This window comes from Prinia subflava, chromosome 13 (assembly GCF_021018805.1).
Source record: "Prinia subflava isolate CZ2003 ecotype Zambia chromosome 13, Cam_Psub_1.2, whole genome shotgun sequence".
In the NCBI taxonomy this organism is placed as follows: Eukaryota; Metazoa; Chordata; class Aves; order Passeriformes; family Cisticolidae; genus Prinia; species Prinia subflava.
Window position 1 is genome coordinate 1,504,137 of NC_086259.1, and position 21,680 is coordinate 1,525,816.

Consider the following 21,680-nt stretch of genomic DNA (forward strand, 5'->3'; position numbering starts at 1 on the left):
TTGTTACCTAGAAACACACTTTAATACTGCTTCAAGTAGCTTTTTCAGTAGCACTGAGATGTGTGCTGGTTTGGGCTGGAGTAGAGTTCATTTTCTTCACAGTGACTAATATGGAGCTCAATTTTGAATGCTTAAAAAATGCCTTTCATGTACAGTTAGCCAGAATTAATTTTGTTGAATTGTTTACGATTGACTTTCATCACCGAAGAAATCCAGAGGAGTGCACGTGGATTAGACTAGAAAAAGCTCAGGAAGTAAAATATAAAGATTTGCTTTTTGCACAACTAATGGTTGCAATTCTGTCATCCCCTGATTCCAGCAGTGTAGGAGAAACAGAACTTTGCCCAAGGTAACACCAGGGTACAGGACTGCCTTCAGCTCTGGGTGGATTGTGAGAAATGGGTGTTAGGAACAAAAAGTGTTCACAGGGCTGTGTCCTGACAAGTAACAGTGGCATCCTTTGGGCTGTAACATTCTCTGTACTAAACCATTGACATTTTCTGTGCCATGCAAATTGTATGTCCATAGTGAAATTAGAACTAAGAACAAACTGCAGGAGACTGAGCTTCAATTGTATAGAAGCATTTCCAAAGAAATCGTTCTTTTGGACTCTTAGAGAAGAAAAAGTTGTGAAAGTTTAATAGCAGATGTCAAGAATATCTGGTATCCCCCCTACAAAGAAGCTGCAATAAGTAAGATAATTACTTAGCACACAAAATCTTACTTTTAAGCTCAAATTCTAAAGATTTACAACAGAGCAGCCGAATGGCATTCCTGGGATCACAAGCTTTAGTGCTTCATTAGGAAATGCTCTCTGTGCACTTACCATTATTGAGTTGCAGTGATTTAGAAAAGAAACAGCTCACCAGATGGGAGTAACAGGACAGGAGGTGCAGTTCCTGACTGGGTGTGGTTCTCTCAGTGTAATGCGGTTTAGGCAAACCACAACCCTACAAACGCAGTGCTGTCCAAAAGCAGCACCATCAGATATTGTTGCAAAGCCCCATAACTGAATGTTTCCATCCTGCACTAAGTGCCTGACAAATGTCTGTACAAAGTGATCAAAGTGCTCACGAAGCCTTGCTTGTTCCAGCTAAACCAACCAGAACCAGTAGGGGAAAAACATTCTGTACTTCTGGGATCATTCCCTGAAAATGACCCCAAAAATCAATGTGAGAGCAGTCTGAGTGCTGCATTGAAAGGATTCCCTTAAAGGCAACACCCAGAGGGTGAAGCACAAGCAAAGGGCAACTCAGCACTTCCTTTCACAAGTCCAAGAATGAAACCCCCACTGGTTTTCTCTACGGACTTGCCAAGTACTTACAGGTCATAATAAACTAATAGTGATATAAACCCAAAAAACACCTGTGTTTTTCTTTAAAAAAAGAAGTAAAAGAATGCAAACCAATTAAGAAATCAATTCATTTTAGAATTTTTTTAGAAATGTTTGAAGAGAGTAACAGTGTCCCATGCACCCTGTATTTTCACAGCTCCTCAGCTCAGCCAGAGCAGGGCTGGGGATCTCATGAACACAAATAAAATAAGCTCTCTGTGAAAAGCTAGCTGAAAAAAACCCTTGCAACCTTTCTGCAATCACTTACAAAAACTGTGTTTTGAGGGGTTTTTAAATGTTTTGCAGTGAATTCAGTGGGACTACCAGTGCACAGTTCTCTTCAGAACTAAGTTATGTTGTGATGTCCTGCAGAGCAGAAAGAACTTCCTGAATTCAATGAACTTGCATTCATGTGGACAGGATTAGAGCACAACACCATTTCAAACTGGTAAGATCTGTTTAACAAAGCTACTTTAAAACTCAATGCACTTCATTTGCTTCCTCCAATAATAAAATAATGAACATCCTGCTTCTGGTATGAACTGTGTAAAGCCTGGGCAGGAAGGAGTCAATGCCTTGCTGTGCCTCAGGCACCTGATGGCCACTCAGGATGTGCCTGGAAAGGGGAACCAAGGAGCAGAGGTTAGGGCAGCACCTTCCTGGAGCCACTTTTCTGCTCAGGTCATGGTGCCCACACAGCACAGGGGCACGAGTGGGCAAGAGCCAGAGGGGCATTGACACCACCCAGGCCTCCAAATGCCCCTGACTCCTGCCAGGGAGGCCCCACCCAAAGGCTCTGCATGGCCCTCAGGGTCACAGCTGACAGAGGAAGCATTTCTCTGGGGAGGGATACAGCTGTTCCCATGCTAAATGGAATGTCTGCAACCCTCTGAACCTTTTGTTTGGTGGGTACCACCCCAAGGGACCAAGAGTGGACGTTGACCTGACCAGGGACATCAAAATTCCAACAATCCAGCCTCATTGCTTTGAGATCTTTCCAGTACCTACTCTTACCCTTGCCTGCCATACTTTGTGGTATTTTTGTATTTGAACAGAAAAGAACCCAAAGAGCTCCACCCCTCCTTTTTACTGCAATTCAATTGTTCAAAAATCACAGAATCACTGAGGCTGGAAAATACCTCAGAGGTCATTGAGTCCAGCCTGTAACCAACCACTCTGTCACCCACCCAGAGCACTGAGTGTCACGTCCAGACATCTCCCTGCAGCTGCAGGGGGTCATTGTGGCTGAAGTGCAGGACCTGGCCCTTGACCCCGCTGGACCTCGTGGCAGTGGCCTTGGCACATCACCCAGCCTGGCCAGGGCCCTCAGCAGGGCCTTCCCGCCCTCCAGATCCCATTCCAGGCAGTGGGTATCACCCCAGTTAGCCGGGGGTAAACTCAGTGCCCTCCTCCACACCGTCAGTAGAGGTGTGGAGCAGCCCTGGTCCCAGCAAGGGACCCCATTCCCACCAGGGGGATCCCATTCCCACCATTCTGGGCCCGGCCCTCAGCCAGCTCCCATCCCAGCCAAGGACAGCCCTGGCCAAGCTGGGGCTGCAGCTTCTCCAGGAGATGCCAGGGGAGAGGGGCCCAAAGGCTCTGTGAATTCCAGGGAGGACCTGCCCCTCCTAACCCAGCCTGGCTGGGGCTGATCCCGTGGCTGTCCTGGGGTTGTCCCGCCCGTGCCGTGTGCTCACACTCAGGGTGATCTGCTGGGCTCCAGGGCCGGGCTGGCAGCTCTGTCAAACCAACCTCCCCCTGCACACAGCGGCCACTCGGGGCTGGGTACCCCGTTCACCCCACTCAGAGAAACCTCAGGTACCCTCCTCAGAGGCCATTGTAATAAACCCTTTATTTCAAATTACAAAAACAGTTGTCTTTAGGGAAAAAAAGAAGACATTAAAGTTACTTCTGGGAAGCAGCAGCAAAGTGGGAAATGAGGGAAACAGCCATATTTCAGCTGAACAAAACTGACACAGTAAAACTGATGGAAAACCTAAAAACACAAAGAGAACTGGCTCATGTTCTGTTCCTGATTGGCATCTGATCATTTCAGAGCTGTAAGTCCATAGCATTCTACAAAGCATAGTGCAAAAACAAAAGCCATTATATTTAAATACTAAAAATACTAACTCAGACTTCAGTAGATGATTTCTGATACAACAGCCACGGGCTTTATAAATGGTGTTGTCTGTTCGGTGGGTTCAGTATTTGGTCCCGGTTTTCTTCGTACTTCTCAATCATTTTCTGCACGTCATGGTCAGCTCCAATGACCTTGGAAAGAAGATGGAAACACTGGAAATAACTGACACCACAGAACTTGGTTTCTCTTGAGCAGAACAGTACAGAACAGGACTACCAGTGCAGCCAAGCCGGGATACTCCAACAGATCTGCCCAAGCTGCTTTCTGCTGGGAATTTGGCATTCCCTGAAAGCTACACAGCTGATCCTGCAAGCCATCCCAGTGAACAGCCCCTCAAATTCCACTGCAGAGATGGCAGACCCCACTTTTATGCTCTACACCAACAGCTGTCACATTTGTCTGAGGCTGTCCTTCTCCAAAGGTTATCAGAAAAGCAGATTTATTTACTTTTACCACTGAACAACACTCCTGTTATTTCAGAAAGCACAATCCCCCACATGCCTAATTGGTTATCATTAAAATAATACTCACAAGTACTGGGCAGGAAACTTCAAACAGTGCACGTTTAATGAGCCACTCTTCATAGAGCTCGTGAATAGCCTCTAAATAGTCCTAGAAAAGAGGCACTGGAATAACACCAATGCCCAGGGATGACACACACATTGCAATCTTTATCCATTTGGGAAGCAGTTAAGAGACACATATAAAAGCCTGCAACACATATCTTCCGCTAACAAAAAAATAAAAAGCATCAGAAGGTTTTTGAGAAATGTTAATTCCCAGTATAAAGTTTAACTCCAGGAAGACCTCAAAGACACAGCTCACAGAAGCACAGGGCTCTCAGCTCCTTTTAAGATCAAGCAACCATGATGCTCTCCCACAGGTAAAAGGTGGTTCAAGATTTTTACAGAGGAAAATACTACAAGGTAAGGACAAGAAGGGCAAGGCTGCTAAGAATATGTATGGGGGGCACTTTCTGTGTCAATACATTTCCCTGAAATTCCCAGTTCACTTTCTGGTAACTCAGTTTCCTCTAAAAGCTCTTCTGCCTGCCACCAATTGGTTTTTTGCTTCATGGGGACCACTTCACTTTCAGAACTGCTCCCCTCCTCTTCAGCAGAGCTGCAAAATAACACAAAAGCTCTTCAAATCCATCACAGGGGATTTATTCTCAAGGCAGGCAAAATTTCACTGGGCCCAAAATTTAGCTCTTTGCACAGATCTTCTACTGACAATTGCTCCTCCTGAGCCACCCACCCAGAGCTGCAGAGGGAACTGCATTTATGTCTGCTCAGGCTTTTTTAGAAGCCTTGTGGCATGAAGGGCCGTGCTGTAAACTGGCACAGAAAGTCACTGTTCCATCACCACCATTTGTTTCAAAGCAGATTCCCAAGCTCACAATTCTCATGGAGTTGCTTCTTTTCAGCCACAGCAGAGACACTTTTCATGCACAAACATCCTGGAGGGAGCAGACTACAAAGTGCCCAGGAAATCTCAGCACCTGCAAGCTCAGCTATCCGTGCTTCACCTGGTGCTTTTGTGGCATTTAATGGTACAAAGGCAATTGACTTTCACATCTTAGAGAAGATTACCAGAGGATTAATACTGCACCTCAAGTCAGCTACAGTGCACTGACTACTACAACAGAACACCTGGGAGAGTCAGCGTGCATGACAGATCATTATTTTTTAAATAAATCAAAATTCAATACTCAGGGTTTACTTTGCAGTAGAAACAGCTGCACCACATTTTGGCAGTATACTCAGGATACAATTTTAGTATTTAGACTGGAATCATTCCATTTTCAAAGCTCATTATAAGCACATATATCAGAGGAACTCCTTACCAGAGGAATGACTTTTTCCTCTTCCCTGCATCGTGTCTATAGCCTCTCATAACAAACTTTAGGAGATGGCTGCAAATAAACTGCCGGAATAAAAAATTTAATAGTTATTTAAAAGCAAAGAAGTAGTTCTTTAAAAGCAAAGAAGTAACTCACTTCACAAACTACAGAAGGGAAGGATCCTGGCTTGGGTACCACCACTAGACCTCCCCTTTGGCACTGCTGTGAGTCAACCCAGGAACCACCCACAAACCCAAGCTGTCTGATGGTGTCCACTTTTATACTGAATAATGTGATTATCTATGAGCCAAGAAACAAGAAGTATTGCTTCTCCCAGAAGGGAAACCCACCCACAAACACAGCCCTCCAGAGCCACCAAGATGTTACCTATCAAATCCACTGAAACATCGATGTTGTTCTGGATCCAGTCAAACCATTCACTCAGGACAGCATAATCCACCTCTGGCATTTTTCCCCTGAACAAACACAAGAGGCACAAATCACTCACTTAGCATCATGCAGAGATCAACTCCAAACTCTCATTTTGCTCACCAGACCAGAATCCCTCCCCATTTACTCATCATTTATGAAAAGGCCAGCATTATGCCCACCCAAATTGAAGGCCACACAAACCATTGTTCATAACATAGAAAGACCAAATCTTTTCTCTCTCTCTCTTTTTTTTTTTTTTCAAGTACTCAACGATATTTATTGCTCAGGTTCTCTGTATCAGTATCAGTTCAAATCTATCCCAGGGCCTGTCACCAGAAGGGCTGGATTTACTGAGCAGCACCAATAATTCCTTACAGAAACCACAGTGAAATGCAGCAAAAAATATAATGTCAATGTGTAGATAAATTTACTCCCACTGTAAGAAATATTTGTGGAAAGAGTAGTGAAATATCCAATATGCTTAACTAGAACTCTGAACTCGGAGCACAGAATGTTGGAGACAAAGACCCCAAAGTTATCTCCGCAACAATAATAAAGTATCAGGCAACTCAAGTAAAAGGGAGTTACTGAGGACACGTTAAGAATCGCATACTATGTTTTTATTAGTGAATCGATTTTCACTTAATACCATATTCTGATTGTCAAATATTACTAATTTTACAGTATCCTCTCTTCAAAACTGGTGACAGTAACACATACTCCATACTCTTTCCTAAATGCTTCTGCAACATAAAAATTGTAAAAAAGATGGAGTTGGGAGGCTCCTGTGCTCTCCAGCTGAGTAATTAAGACTAGTTATGCCATTTGAAATAGGACCGAAGAAAAATATTCCACAGATTTCTAAACCAGTCCCCTGACAGCTTGCTTTGGTCATTTGCAAAACTGAGCAAAAGTAATAAAGCCATTTCCCTAAATATGGAAAAAAGCAAAACCCCTGTTTGCACCACCTCCCCTCTTGATCTGCCATCCAGAAATGGGGTAACACTGGTCACTGCTGCTCTTCCAACACATCAGTTCTGGGTAGCAGGGATCTACATCAGCCAGACTCTCATTGTGCTACTTTTCTCCAGGACACACGGGGAAACAGGAAAGTTAAAAGCAACTGGAAATAAGAAAAAGCTCCACTGTTCTTACCCTAAAAGACAGATACCTCCAAGTCAATTCTGCACTGACCTGCCCTGCAGACAACACACCTTTGCTTTCCCTGGGAGGACTCTGGCTCAAGGTCCATAAAGATACAGGGAATATAAAAGGCACAAAATGATGTTTAAATTTCCAAAGTTTGCTCACATTTGACTCCTACCAAGTCACGTTTTTACTGCCTAAGCCCAACACGAGCTGAGCAAGTTTTCTATCATAACTAGTGATGGATTCAGAGGGACACTGAACTGCAGAGCTCACCTACGGCACACCCTGCACACTCGTGTGCACACATTTAAAACATACCTAACACAGCCAGATTGACTCATTTTTTAATGTGTCACAAACTAGCTACTTTCATACATTCCTCAAGCATTCCTTGTTTTATTTATAATCCCTTTAAAACACATCTTTTTCTTTTGGCTTGCTGTTGGTACTATCATTTGCCTTCTAGCTTGCTGTAACAAAACAAAGCAAATGCCTTTTTTCCAACATTTGAAAAGTGCTGAGGTCACAAAACATCTTAGAGGCCCTTAAAAATTTTATTATTATTTAATTAATTCCCAGAGTTGACACAAACAGATTTAGCCTCATAGCAACTAAATCTTTGGGAACAAAGCATTTTGTCTACATTAAAAAGAAATCAGCATCTAAAAAGGAGGCTATTCTGGGCTGCTTGCACTGTGTATGGACTGGGATGAATGATGTGAGTCTCTCCCCAGTGCCAAAGGCGGTCCCGCGGCAGAGAGGGATGACACTCGTGCAGCGTGGGTGACACCTTGTGGCACAAACCGGGTTTGTCCCTCCGGGCCACTGAAAAACCCACTAAAACCCATCTGTCGCAGACACTGCTGGCATAAGGTCAGCATCCCAAACAACCAAACAAAACCCTGATTCCTGCACTACCGCAGTTAGTTTGGGGTGGGTGAGTTATACCTAGGGCAGGTAATTGCTCTTGCTTTACTCACAGCCTACCAAAGCTCGCAGTCTTTTTTAATCCTGTCAATCCTGATTCTGTGCAAGGGCATAGGACTTGAGTCCCTGCTTGCAAGAAATGCCAATCCAGGGTGCCAGGCTGGCTAACGCAGCCCAGTTCTCTCCCTCCTGCAGCCTTATTCTTTATATCCTTGTGGTTTTTTACCTGTTCAGCGTGTGTTTGAGTCAAGCAAGATTCGGGTATTCAGCTGGAGAGCAGATCACTTCAATAGATGGTGTCTAAACAACACTGAGTTCTAAATACTCAGGAGCAGTGCTGAAAAAGGTTTTCCAGAGTCCTACAGGAAGTGGGCAGCACCACCCATACCAAACACACTGCCACTCCAACACAGAACTGGCAGATTGCACAGGCCCCTTAAAATGCACACTACCAAAGGAATTATCATTTGATTAGATATACATTTTAAATAATTAATCCAAGAAAATAAAGTAGAAAGCCACATCCCATACCTTCGATACAAGTTTTCCACAAAAACGTGTTTTGCACTGTGAATCGACCGCTCCATCATCCTTATGGGGGAAATCTGCAACACAGAACTTCACCCTGTACATTTTCATGCTTGCTTCTCTGCAGACTCAGGTGGCACATAGGAAACACAATTTTCAGAATCTAGTGAGAAACAAACTTCCTTGGAGGGTGGGAACCCCAAAACAAACAAGGACTCCTGATCTTACTCTAATTTGTTATTCAGACACCAGCTCAAAGCTAAGTGGGAGCCAACTCAGGGTACAAAACAGCAGCAACCCACTTAGGATCTGCAGGATAATGGGAACTGTTGCTCCCCAAATAGCTGCTCCATCTCATGCATTGCTGGGTGACAGCACAGGGCTGACATCAGACATTCAAGCAAGGAAACAGGACTTTAAAAATAAGTAACTGCAGCTGACAGAGCCCTGGCCTCAGCCAGCACTTCATGTGTTCCACCACTACTTCATGTGGGAGCAGGGAGATCCTCTGACACTCTTGGGCCTGGCAGAGCAACTTCTCACCCAGGTTTCTGCACATTAACAAAGCAAAAATAGCTCCAGCAAGGCTCAAATGACAAAAAAAAGCTTAAATTGAAATACAGGGAGATCCTCAGGAATTCTTGAATGAACCTCTCCAACAGAACAGGATTTCTGTGTCTTGGAAAAACACCTCTTCCAAAACCCTAATGATTATATGTGCCACTTCCATATTTGGCACTGCTAAAAGTCTGCCCTAACACAAGCTTAGAAAACAGAACATAAGAACAATCAGTAAAATATAAGCATGGCATGTAAGACCAGGTCTTGTAATCAGGGAATGGAAGACAGCATAGAATGTAACAAAAGGTGTTTGAAGGAGAAAAGAATGAAGAAATCTTGATAAAAAAGGCAGGATGTGAAATTTAATTTAAAAAAAAAAAGGAACAAATACAAGGAAAAAAAGGATGTAAACCACCTGAAAAAGCAATAGAAAACGGTAGTGGAAGTATTTTGCATAAATAGAAGAAGCAATGGCTAAATTTGTTCTAGACAGCACAAAGCAGTACTATGAATTCTAACATAAGGTTACTTGGTGTTTGCCAAAGATTCAAAATAATGAAATCACAGACAAGTCACTGACATGAAATGAGGAAGAGATTTGTGCAAGCCGAGCTCCAGAAGTTGTGCCCAAACAGCAGGATCAGTTTGGGGAAGTTGTGAGCAAGCAGGAGGCAGAAGTTTTACCCCCAGAGCACATGCTGAGCATATCAATGTCTGCCCCACAGAAATCCTTACTCACTGCAGGAACAAAGAATGAACACACACAGCACCTTAACTCTTGAATACAAGGTTAAAAGGATTTCGCACTCCTAACCACATCTAATTACTCTTAAAATTAAAAGAAGAAGTTTCCTTACCATGGGCCTGGTGTGCTGCTCCAGCATGGTTAGCTGGACATAGGTCTGCAGAGTTATTCCCCACCTCGATGCATCCTGGTACATTAAGCCCTGGGGTCAGAGATGGAAGCAGGACAGATGGACACTTGTTAGGACAAACAGCACAACAGGAAGTTTGGGTTATTAGGAAGCTTTTGCCCTACAACAGCGTTGCTCTAAGAAGCACACTAAAATAGCTGACATCAGGTTTGATTAGAATTAAGTGATCATTTGCTCTCCACAATGGACAGTTAATGTACAATTATGGCCCTGTCCCTACAGACACTGAGTGGGAGGTTGGTTGAAGTCAGCAGGAATTAGTTACTCTGCACATAGAACAGTCAGAACCAAGTAATGAAAAAAACCCCTATCTACTACTCTATTTTTGTGCACTGACAGACTCTCAGTACACCCAGTGCATCCAGATATCATACAGAGTTCTAAGTATGGTCTGGGCCTCAGAAAAGGTTAACAGGCAGCTGTTCTTCCCAAAGGATCCTCAGAGCAGCTCTCAGGTAGCTGTTCCACTTTCTGACTGCTGCAATTCCACACACACACAGAACTTACAAGAAACAATCTATCCTGCACAGCAGAGAAAGGATCTCACTCAAAATAAAACATCATTCAGTGTCTGTTGGCTGAGGTGACAAGTTTTAAGCCAGCAGCACAGCTTCAGCCCACAGGTCTGACCTTCTCCTTTTCTCCCTGCCAAGACCAGACTTTCCCAGTGCTCCGAGGCTGCTGTGGTGTCGTGCAACACGTGCCCCACCCTTTACTAACAATCAGAAAGGCATCAGCAACTCCTAGGAGGGACAATTTACTCCTCCAGGGGGCCTGTGCTAACACTGATGGTATTTAACACGTGTCAGGGCAAGTATGGCTTGGGCTGTGTCCACAGGGCGGACCGCAGATCCCTCCTCAGCCACCACGGGGTTTGTGCAGAGGGCTGAGCCCCAAGCACAGCACTGACAGCAGGGACCACTTCCAGCACCACGGCAGGGTTGGTGTGCAACTGCAGCTGGGACCCAGGGACAGCCCCGGGGCAACAGTTCCAAGAAGCCTCGGCCACCCAAAGGTCAACAGAAGCCCTCAACGCCTCACTGAGCTGAATTTTCCTTATCTGCAGCAGCCACAGGATCACAGATTCATACAGTGTTAAGGGGTTGGAATGGACCTTAAAAGATCATCCAGTGTCACCCTCTGCCATGGCAGGGACACCTTCCACTGTCCCAGGCTGCTCCCAGCCCCAGTGCCCAACCTGGCCTTGGGCACTGCCAGGGATCCAGGGGCAGCCACAGCTGCTCTGGGCACCCTGTGCCAGGGCCTGCCCACCCTCAGAGGAAAGAGTTTCTTCCATACATCCAACCTAAACTACTTCTCTTTCAATTTGTCCCCTTTTCCCCTTGTCCTGTCACTGCAGTTCCTGAGGAATTGTCCCTCTCTGGTTTCCCTGCAGCCCCTCAGACCCTGAAGGAGCTCTGGGGTCTCCACACAAGCTTCCCCTCTCAGGCTGAGCAGCCCCAGCTCTCCCAGCCTGGCTCCACAGGGGAGGTGCTCCAGCCCCCTCAGCACCTCCGTGGCCTCCTCTGGACTCGCTCCAACAGCTCCATGTCCTTCTTATGTTGGGGGCACCAGAGTTATTCAAAGAACTCCAGTCAAACAACATTAACTGACCGGATCCACCCCTCACCTTGAGTGACATCCTGCCCTTCTTTGAAACAGGCATAAGCACATTTAGAAAGAACTGCCACACTCAGGGCTCACCTTCCTGGGAATTGCTTTAATTCACACCCCACTGGACACCCAGTCCTTGCCAAAAGCACATTTTATATGCCATGCTTCTATTATATGCATGTCTTAATCACAGTAGAAGCTCTTTTGCTTTGTGGAGCTTTAATTTTTGCTGTGTAACGTTTGGATCACACCTTTTGGAGCAGTTTTGCTGGCTGATAAAAAGCCATTACACGTCTTGCTAAAAGAACAGCCACTGTAACTGCAGAAATAATTTCTGCCACTTACCAGTATATTGTGACCTCGAACATTCCTCCACTTGGTCAAAGGTTCCTTCAAAACCTGGTTAAAAAGAATAACTCCATGTTCAATGCATCTTGGATTCAAAATACTTAATGTGACCCTACAAGTGTACAACTATTTTTAAGGAATACTTGAGCAGTAAATCAGAGTATTCAGGACTTGTATTGGAAACTCATCAGACTTAAAAAAACAGTACTGAATTCTGTAACGTAAAAGGTAATAATGAACACTGCTAAAAATAGAGAAATGCCAATACCCAACATATTCTTAGCATTTTTAAATGCTGATTAGACTACCTCATACGCCTGGAGAGAATTTTTTTTTTTTGGAGTCAAAATCAATGTGATGTAAGGGAAAGAACAGCTTAGCAGAGTACTTCGCATTTCAGTGACAAGCCCATCCCCTTACAAATTAACTTCTCAGAAAGTAACGCTTGCCAGCAAAGGAAGAGGACCAGAGTGCTACCACATTCTATCACAATGTGTTCTAACAAACAGAATGTATTCAAATCTTTTACAAAATGAATCAGAAAAGCGTCTACCCTGAATAGGTAAAATCACAAGAGACTTGCCTGGTTCAAACAGGGTCTAAATCTGCAATAATACTGTAGAGTCAGGCCTAGGAGAATCTCATCAGCCAGGGAATTTAAGTAGCTACTTAAAAATGTTGCATGGTATGCAAATTAAAGTCTGTTATCCTTTGGATTAACAGTTAATTACTTCATAAGGACAATTCCTGTAAAATTACCAAATAATATCTGGCAACCCAGCATTTCGAGGAGGACTCCTAAAAATTATTACAAAATGTGTTGCCAGGTCTGTTGGGGAAAGCATTAATAACTGTTGTACAAAAACAATTGTCCAATCAAGGTTTGTCCTTGATTTTGTTTAAAATACAACAAGCCTGCCCTTCCCGTAACTTGGTTCTAAGCAACACAAAATCAAATACCAGATCAGTCTAAAAAGTCTCCTGAACCAGTTCTAACAGAACTTTTGCACACATCTCTCACAATTTTATTACAATTTTCACAACTAGACCAGCATAGCCTTGCAAGAGTATGACCCAGTGACAGACCCACCACTACAGTGACACAGCTACGGCCTACGCTTGCCAATACACACACTCAGATTATAACTGAATTGTAATGAAAGAGGCTGCACTGTTTATTTTGCTTTCTGAACAAAATACAAATACTTACAATTCTCTTTCTAGCATCTTTTTTAATCAGATGCTTATCTAGAATGGAAATAAACAACAGTTAAAATCAAAGTGGTCTTAATAACTTAGTTATACTGAGCCTCTTAATGTGAGATGCTCTAGGACATTGTTAGGTTCCCTATGGCTTAACATGACACTATTTTCTAAATGATCAACCTTCAAGGTTCTAGGTAATTATTGGGTCATGTAACAGACACATTGTGGCACCGACTGACACAGATTTAGCTGAAGTTGAACGCTGTCCCTGACGCTTACAAGTCCAACGCTGAGTGCTCACACTTTCACCACATTTTTGCTACATCTGCTGCTCCTCAGTGGGTTTGCGTAGAGGAAAAATGAATTTTAGAAAGACCAGTTGGCGCAGCACCCACTGGCCTCACAGGTCCGGCGGGTAAGAGCGAGGATTACAGAGCAGCTCCAAAATAAGCACCTTACACCTCAAAACAGGGCAAAAACACTGTCCAAGCCAAGCTGAGCTTACGAGACCCTTCACCCAGCCAAGCACGGCAGGAAGGCAGGGACGGGCTCGGCGGTCACCCCCGGTCAGAGCTCCAATCTGACCCCGCTCGCTCCTGTTGCCCCAAAGCCGCTCCAGGGTCTGACCCGGTCCTGCTCCCTCAAAGCCGCTGCACGGTCCGACCCCGCTCCCGGGTCCGACCCCTCTCTCGGTCTGATCCAGCTCTCGGTCTGATCCAGCTCTCGGTCTGATCCAGCTCTCGGGTCTGATCCAGCTCTCGGTCTGATCCAGCTCTCGGGTCTGACCCCGCTCCCGCTCCCCCAAAGCCGCTCCAGCGCATCCCGAGGGCTCGCACTGACCCGAAGCCGGGTTCAGGGGCGGTCGCCGGGCCCGTCCCGTCCCCTCCCCGCGGTTCCGCCCCGCACTTACGGCCGGTAGCGGCGCGGGGCCCGCCCGCTGAGGGGCCGGGGACGGCGCTGCCCGCGCCCCGCTGGCCCCAGGCCCAGGCCGCGCCCCGCCGCCACATTGCCCATCCCGCTGCCGCCCGGACCCGCACCGGACCCGGCTCCGCCCCGCTCCGGCCCTTCCGGCGCCGCCCCATCACTTCCTCCGCCCCTGAGGCGCTCTGAGGCGGGGCTGGTTCAGCGCTGGCGATGGCACCGGGATCACCTGCGGGATCGGCTCCGGGATCTCCCCGGCTGGAGGGGCCGTCCCGGGGTGCCAGTCCCGCCGGGCACCGCCCGGGCAGCGCTGCCGACCCCACGCGGCTGCCGCTGGACCGGGCCTTCCCCCGCTCGGCGTGGTGCGCGGTGAAGATCGCCCGCACGGTACGGCCTGGGGCGGCCCCGGGGCCCGCGGCATGGCCCGGGCCGGCGCTGACCCCGTCCCCTCCTGTCCCGCAGCTGGTGGCGCTGGCCGCCTTCATACGCTTCCTGACCGCGGGCGAGCACGAGTTCTACACGGGGTATGCCGGCCTGGAGACGGTGACAACCGTCTTCTTCCTGCTGCTCTACCTGCTGAGGCTCGACGTGCGGATGCGGTGCCTCTACTGGCCGCTAGCTGTGAGTACCCGTGGGCTCCGAGTACCGGGGTGCTCTGGATGTGAGTACCGATGTCCCCTGGCCGTGAGCATTGATGGACTCGGGCCGTGAGTACCAATGTTCCATAGCTGTGGGTACGGCTGTCCCCTGGCTGCGGGTACTAATGTCCCCTGGCTGCGGGTACTAATGTCCCCTGGCTGGTGGTACCAATGTTCCCTGGCTGTGGATATAGCTGTCTCCTGGCTGTGGATACTAATTTCCCCTGGCTGTGGATATAGCTGTCCCCTGGCTGTCCTATGGCTGTGGGTCCCAATGTCCCCTGGCTGTGGATATGGATGTCCCCTGGCTGTGGCTACCAGTGTCCCCTGGCTGTGGGTACCAGTGTCCCCTGGCTGTGGATATGGCTGTCCCCTGGCTGTGGCTACCAGTGTCCCCTGGCTGTGGGTACCAATGTCCCTGGCTGTGGCTACCAGTGTCCCCTGGCTGTGGCTACCAGTGTCCCCTGGCTGTGGCTACCAGTGTCCCCTGGCTGTGGCTACCAGTGTCCCCTGGCTGTGGGTACCAATGTCCCTGGCTGTGGCTACCAGTGTCCCCTGGCTGTTGCAGCTGCTGGCTGTGAGTGCCAGCAGGGCAGTGAACAGGAGGGATCTCCTGTCCCAGGGGACTTTGTCAGCCAGCCCAGTGATTGTTTCTGTACAGGTAAGACAAGCCCTCGTGTTCTGTGGAGGTTGAGGCAGGTTTTCCTAACGGAGCGTTCTGTTCCATCAGTTCTGGATGGCTGCTGGATCCGGTAACAGCCCTCCCGGCACAGGCACTGTTTGCCTCTTTGCCTTTGTTGTGTAACACCTTCACACCACCAACTAGTCACACACTTTCACCCAAATACCCACGAGTTCTGCTCCTACCTCCCTTTTGTACATGTATTTGCTGCTTCGGTCTATCAGGTGTAGCCAAGTTGCAAAATATATCAGGCAAAAACAACAGAAGAAATGTAAAATGAGGAAGTTTTACTATAAACACTCTTTTTACCATCAAACCACTGGGTGTCAGTGTCTCAGTGTCCTCTCACACAGATACTGCTGTAACTCTGTTTTCATGGCAATCCAGCCATTTTTCACCATGCCTTCTCTGTTGGGAGCTCTCCACGTTCTCCTTCAGGCCTGTATTTCCAAATAAATATTTTGCTTCCACTACCTGTTTCAGGATATTTTGAACTCGGTGACTTCAGCGATGTTACTCATCCCTGTGGGCTTGACTGCAGTAAAAATCAAGACCAACAAGGGGATAATGGCTGGAGGAGTAAGTAGGAACCTTGTTAACGAATTTCAGTTCTTAAAGTGCAGTGATTTGAACCTCTTGGTACACTGACATTGTGGAAGGACCACGCAAACAACTGTCTTGGAAGAACACTCAGCAGTAGCAAACAAGGTACATTCAAGTGTATCTCACAAAAAGAAAATAATCCTCCCATGACTATTAATTTAAAGATGACAAGAATTAGGAATTGCTGCAGAGAAGTACTGAAACATTCAGAATTTCTAGTGTTTTTAAGTAATCTACATTTGCTACCATAGCTTGAAATCCCAGGTGGGGGAATCCCTAGCTCTTTTAGAACTATCCAGTTTGGCTATTTGAGAAAAAATTACAACAGTCCTGCTAAAAAGAGTTGAAGCTTTTTAACAGACACGCTGGTACCTCCCTCCTGGCATGTACATTCTTGTTTCTGACACAAACTGAGGAATTATGTCAGTTGAACAGGGGTTTTGTTCATACTATGATTGTAAGAATTCATCTTCTTAAGATTTAACCAAATTAATAGTTTGTGTAACTGATATTTTTAATTCAAATGGCAACTAATGTAATTAACCTTAATAAACAGCTAGGAGGGGAAGAAAACCCCTCAGTTTTAAAAGTCTCTAGAAGTACAAGATACAGTACAAGCTGAAATGTGACAAGAAACCAAAAGAAACCTCAAACCTACAACAGAGGTCTTTCAAACTGAGCTTAGGAGATGGTGGGGGGGAAAGTTGATGGCTTCATTGGCAACAGCATCCTAAAAAGGAGACTTTGTGATAGATTGACTGTGCTGGAATAGAATTTATATTCTCAGTTGTGAAGTTCACAGAAATTAAAGGTGGGAGCAGGAGACTGAGCAGGTAGCTGGGAACACAAGTTTGGGTGGAACATGGGACATCTCCAGTGCTGGGAGGGACAGAATCACCCCCAGCCTGTTCTCCTGAGGCACAAACTGCCTTGAGCTGTCCTCTCCCAAGAGCTCTCCTGAAAATAACTCCCCTGATCAGATAATTCAGTGCTTTCAGAAAAAACCCTGTGTGCATGTGGGGTGAGGCTGAAGGGCAGGAACTGAGTGAGTTAACTCAGTGGCTCTTCTGCAAACACATTTTTCCAGTTACCTGCCTGAGGTTGTCTATTTTCTGAGTAGTTTAGTGCATTTTATTCAGTTTGGAGAATGTTTCCCTTTCAGAGGAGAAGAGCATTTTCCTGCTGGGCTTGTTTCCACAAATACTGACTTTTCCCCTTGACTTTTTTCAGGGCCAGTCCCATTAATAAGCAATCCTTAAAGGGACAGAGGGGATTTCATGAAGGATAAAAGCATTGTCTGGCATAATGCAGCATTAGCTTAGCTTTCAAGGAGAGCACCACACTATCTCCAAGGCCTGACACAAACATCAAACAGAGCAGGCTCTCTGAAAGGCTGATGGGATGTAAATATGGGTGTTATTTGATTTATCAGCTGTCTCAAATCACACACGTTTTCAAGCCCAGAACAAAGTTAGGAAGATGTATTTACTGCTACCTTGATGAGTCACTACAGTAAAAGCTCAAGATTTATTGGGGGAACTAATTTTATGATAATTTTTATAGGTGTTGAGTCTTATATTGCTTGCTCTCTGCCTTGTTGACATGTTTCTTCTTTGGAAGAAGATTAGCCTTGAGAAAGCAAGAGGAAGGAGTGCTGCCAAATAAGATTGATGTGTTAGTGAAAGAATGAGTTCTCCATCCCGTTTCCCCACTGTCTTTTAAAGAATTTGTATTTTCACATGCTCGATTTTGAATTTCCTGTGCACTGATGTTTCTGCAAGTATCATTCATAAGTTTTCATACTTTTCCAAATGCAGTTTCAGCGTTGCAATTTCACCAGTTAAAGCTTCAGAGAGAATTGTCATGTTTTTCTAAACTTAATTGTGTTTTTACCTGTACGAAAATTATTTTCATGGTTGTCGTCTTTCTCTAATAAAAAAGAAAATAAAAACGAGCTTAAGCGCATTAATCTTATTTATTTACTAAGTGTAAAAAAGTACATTAAAGTAATGTACATTTTAAAGAAAAGTAAAAATGTAATGACCCAGTAACCATGCTTCGGAAAGATTTTGTTGGGCCATGTGAATTGCATGTTAAAGCATTCGCCGAGGCATTTGAATCCTGAAATTTCAGCCTTGAGCGGGGTTTGGCCTGGGTTACCTGCAGCGGCCCCTTGGAGCCCCAGGCGCCCGGTGGTTCTGTGCTTGGTGTGTTCAGAGTGGCGGGGACAGAAGCCCCCCGGCTCCCTGGTGTCGCTCCAGCAGCACAGGACAGGCGGAGGTGGCGGCCCAGCTCCATTGTCCCGGGGCTGGGGCGGGCGCTGGGGCCGTCCCCCACAGCTGGGGATGCTGAAACTTTTTTTTCACGTTTCCGCAGTGTCACGATTTCCGCTTCCCTCCTTCAGAGAGGAAAAAAAAAAATTTTAAAAAAAATTCCACGGCCAACCCCCCACCCCTGTTGGAGTCCAGGGGATCCCTCTGACAGCCCTGGAGAGTCAGGGGGCTGTACAGGGGGGTCTGGGATCTGTACAAGGGGGTCAGCCAGCCTCCCACAGAGCCCAGAAGGACTCTGATTCTGGCTCCTATCCATGGAAGTGAATGCTCACATGAAGGAAGAATCACAGATCCTAAGAATTTAGAAGTAGATAGTAGTTTGTTATAGAGTATACATGTAGAGATTAGGATTCATAGTATACGGGGCTGAGAGGACAAGATGGAGGAATTGGGGAGTGGCCCCTAGTTTCCTTGTTCTTGTTCTCATCCCCCATCTTTTGCTGATTTGGACTTTAGAGATTGGTTTAGAATAGAACTGACATGTTAGCGTAGCAAGTTAGTATTGGTAATGTTCTGTAAACAATAAATACGTCTTGGACTGTGGTTGGGTCGGGGGTACGGTACATAAGGTACGGGGCTCTCTGATCCGGGCAGTCCAGCGGCAGCCCAGCGCCAGTCCAACGGCGTGTCTTGCTTTGCTGGGGACGCCTTGCAAAGCCGAACAAGAACAGTTAGATAATATGAAATAAACAACCTTGATAACTTCAGCTGCTGGACCCACAGTGTCGTCTCTGCCTTCGGTGTGAAACGCTCAGGGCAAAGAGAAGACAGAAAACCTTATTATCTTGGGGAACAGCAACCCCAGGGAAATACCCAGGGAACAGCAACCCTGGGGGAAGATTTCACCACCTCGGGGAACGGCCACCCCGAGGAGAATCTCGGGGAACATCAACCCGGAGACACCCCGAGCCTGAGCCCGCGCCCAGCCCGAGCCCGGCGGGAGCTCAGGCCGAGCCCAACGCGAGCCCAGCCCAGCCCAGCCCCAGCCCACCCCGCCCGCCGCCGCAGCCATGGAGGACCCCGAGCCCGCGGGCGCTTCAGCAGCGCCCGGGCTGAGCTCGCTGCTCCCCCCACGCGAGTTCCTGCGCTCCCGCAAGGGGCAGCTGCTGCTCTCTGAGTCGGCTGTGGAGTCTCCCTCTCCGGGGCATTCCAAACCTGCCTGGACATGCTCCTGTGTCACCTGCTCCAGGTGACCCTGCCTGGGCAGGGCTTGGACTGGGTGAACTACAGAGGTCCCTTCCAGCCCGAAAAATTCTGGGATTCTGTTGGGATTCAACTTGTTACCTGGAAACACACTTTAATACTGCTTCAAGTAGCTTTTTCAGTAGCACTGAGATGTGTGCTGGTTTGGGCTGGAGTAGAGTTCATTTTCTTCACAGTGACTAATATGGAGCTCAATTTTGAATGCTTAAAAAATGCCTTTCATGTACAGTTAGCCAGAATTAATTTTGTTGAATTGTTTATGATTGACTTTCATCACCGAAGAAATCCAGAGGAGTGCACGTGGATTAGACTAGAAAAAGCTCAGGAACTAAAATATAAAGATTTGCTTTTTGCACAACTAATGGTTGCAATTCTGTCATTTCCTGATTCCAGCAGTGTAGGAGAAACAGAACTTTGCCCAAGGTAACACCAGGGTACAGGACTGCCTTCAGCTCTGGGTGGATTGTGAGAAATGGGTGTTAGGAACAAAAAGTGTTCACAGGGCTGTGTCCTGACAAGTAACAGTGGCATCCTTTGGGCTGTAACATTCTCTGTACTAAACCATTGACATTTTCTGTGCCATGCAAATTGTATGTCCATAGTGAAATTAGAATTAAGAACAAACTGCAGGAGACTGAGCTTCAATTGTATAGAAGCATTTCCAAGAAATCGTTCTTTTGGACTCTTAGAGAAGAAAAAGTTGTGAAAGTTTAATAGCAGATGTCAAGAATATCTGGTATCCCCCCTACAAAGAAGCTGCAATAAGTAAGATAATTACTTAGCACACAAAATCTTACTTTTAAGCTCAAATTCTAAAGATTTACAACAGAGCAGCCGAATGGCATTCCTGGGATCACAAGCTTTAGTGCTTCATTAGGAAATGCTCTCTGTGCACTTACCATTATTGAGTTGCAGTGATTTAGAAAAGAAACAGCTCACCAGATGGGAGTAACAGGACAGGAGGTGCAGTTCCTGACTGGGTGTGGTTCTCTCAGTGTAATGCGGTTTAGGCAAACCACAACCCTACAAACGCAGTGCTGTCCAAAAGCAGCACCATCAGATATTGTTGCAAAGCCCCATAACTGAATGTTTCCATCCTGCACTAAGTGCCTGACAAATGTCTGTACAAAGTGATCAAAGTGCTCACGAAGCCTTGCTTGTTCCAGCTAAACCAACCAGAACCAGTAGGGGAAAAACATTCTGTACTTCTGGGATCATTCCCTGAAAATGACCCCAAAAATCAATGTGAGAGCAGTCTGAGTGCTGCATTGAAAGGATTCCCTTAAAGGCAACACCCAGAGGGTGAAGCACAAGCGAAGGGCAACTCAGCACTTCCTTTCACAAGTCCAAGAATGAAACCCCCACTGGTTTTCTCTACGGACTTGCCAAGTACTTACAGGTCATAATAAACTAATAGTGATATAAACCCAAAAAACACCTGTGTTTTTCTTTAAAAAAAGAAGTAAAAGAATGCAAACCAATTAAGAAATCAATTCATTTTAGAATTTTTTAGAAATGTTTGAAGAGAGTAATAGTGTCCCATGCACCCTGTATTTTCACAGCTCCTCAGCTCAGCCAGAGCAGGGCTGGGGATCTCATGAACACAAATAAAATAAGCTCTCTGTGAAAAGCTAGCTGAAAAAACCCCTTGCAACCTTTCTACAATCACTTACAAAAAGTGTGTTTTGAGGGGTTTTTAAATGTTTTGCAGTGAATTCAGTGGGACTACCAGTGCACAGTTCTCTTCAGAACTAAGTTATGTTGTGATGTCCTGCAGAGCAGAAAGAACTTCCTGAATTCAATGAACTTGCATTCATGTGGACAGGATTAGAGCACAACACCATTTCAAACTGGTAAGATCTGTTTAACAAAGCTACTTTAAAACTCAATGCACTTCATTTGCTTCCTCCAATAATAAAATAATGAACATCCTGCTTCTGGTATGAACTGTGTAAAGCCTGGGCAGGAAGGAGTCAATGCCTTGCTGTGCCTCAGGCACCTGATGGCCACTCAGGATGTGCCTGGAAAGGGGAACCAAGGAGCAGAGGGTAGGGCAGCACCTTCCTGGAGCCACTTTTCTGCTCAGGTCATGGTGCCCACACAGCACAGGGGCACGAGTGGGCAAGAGCCAGAGGGGCATTGACACCACCCAGGCCTCCAAATGCCCCTGACTCCTGCCAGGGAGGCCCCACCCAAAGGCTCTGCATGGCCCTCAGGGTCACAGCTGACAGAGGAAGCATTTCCCTGGGGAGGGATACAGCTGTTCCCATGCTAAATGGAA

At 46.4% G+C, this 21,680-nt stretch overlaps 1 protein-coding gene, 1 long non-coding RNA gene and 1 pseudogene across 4 annotated transcripts; 1 reads left to right on the forward strand and 2 right to left on the reverse strand.

Moving 5' to 3' along the window:
• Window positions 1–3,166: 3,166 nt before the first annotated feature.
• Window positions 3,167–14,101, reverse strand: LOC134557839 (thymidine kinase 2, mitochondrial-like; annotated as a pseudogene).
• A 52-nt stretch (window positions 14,102–14,153) lies between these two features.
• Window positions 14,154–17,817, forward strand: LOC134557845 (chemokine-like factor). 3 transcript variants are annotated; one of them, XR_010082198.1, is made up of 4 exons: window positions 14,154–14,327; window positions 14,403–14,561; window positions 15,744–15,968; window positions 17,427–17,817. XR_010082198.1 is itself a non-coding variant. In XM_063411119.1 (4 exons), exons 1-4 carry the CDS (start codon window positions 14,154–14,156, stop codon window positions 17,526–17,528), a joined length of 531 nt encoding a protein of 176 aa, XP_063267189.1. In that variant the 3' UTR covers window positions 17,529–17,817. The 3 variants fall into 3 exon arrangements, 1 of the variants encoding a protein (XP_063267189.1); XR_010082199.1 differs by having other exon boundaries at window positions 14,403–14,647; window positions 15,744–15,839; window positions 17,427–17,464; XM_063411119.1 differs by having other exon boundaries at window positions 15,744–15,839.
• A 2-nt stretch (window positions 17,818–17,819) lies between these two features.
• On the reverse strand, window positions 17,820–19,181 carry LOC134557852 (uncharacterized). The gene is made up of 2 exons (XR_010082209.1): window positions 18,891–19,181; window positions 17,820–18,261 (listed from the first exon to the last, which is right to left on the reverse strand). It is a non-coding gene; the product is annotated as an uncharacterized LOC134557852 (long non-coding RNA).
• Window positions 19,182–21,680: the final 2,499 nt, after the last annotated feature.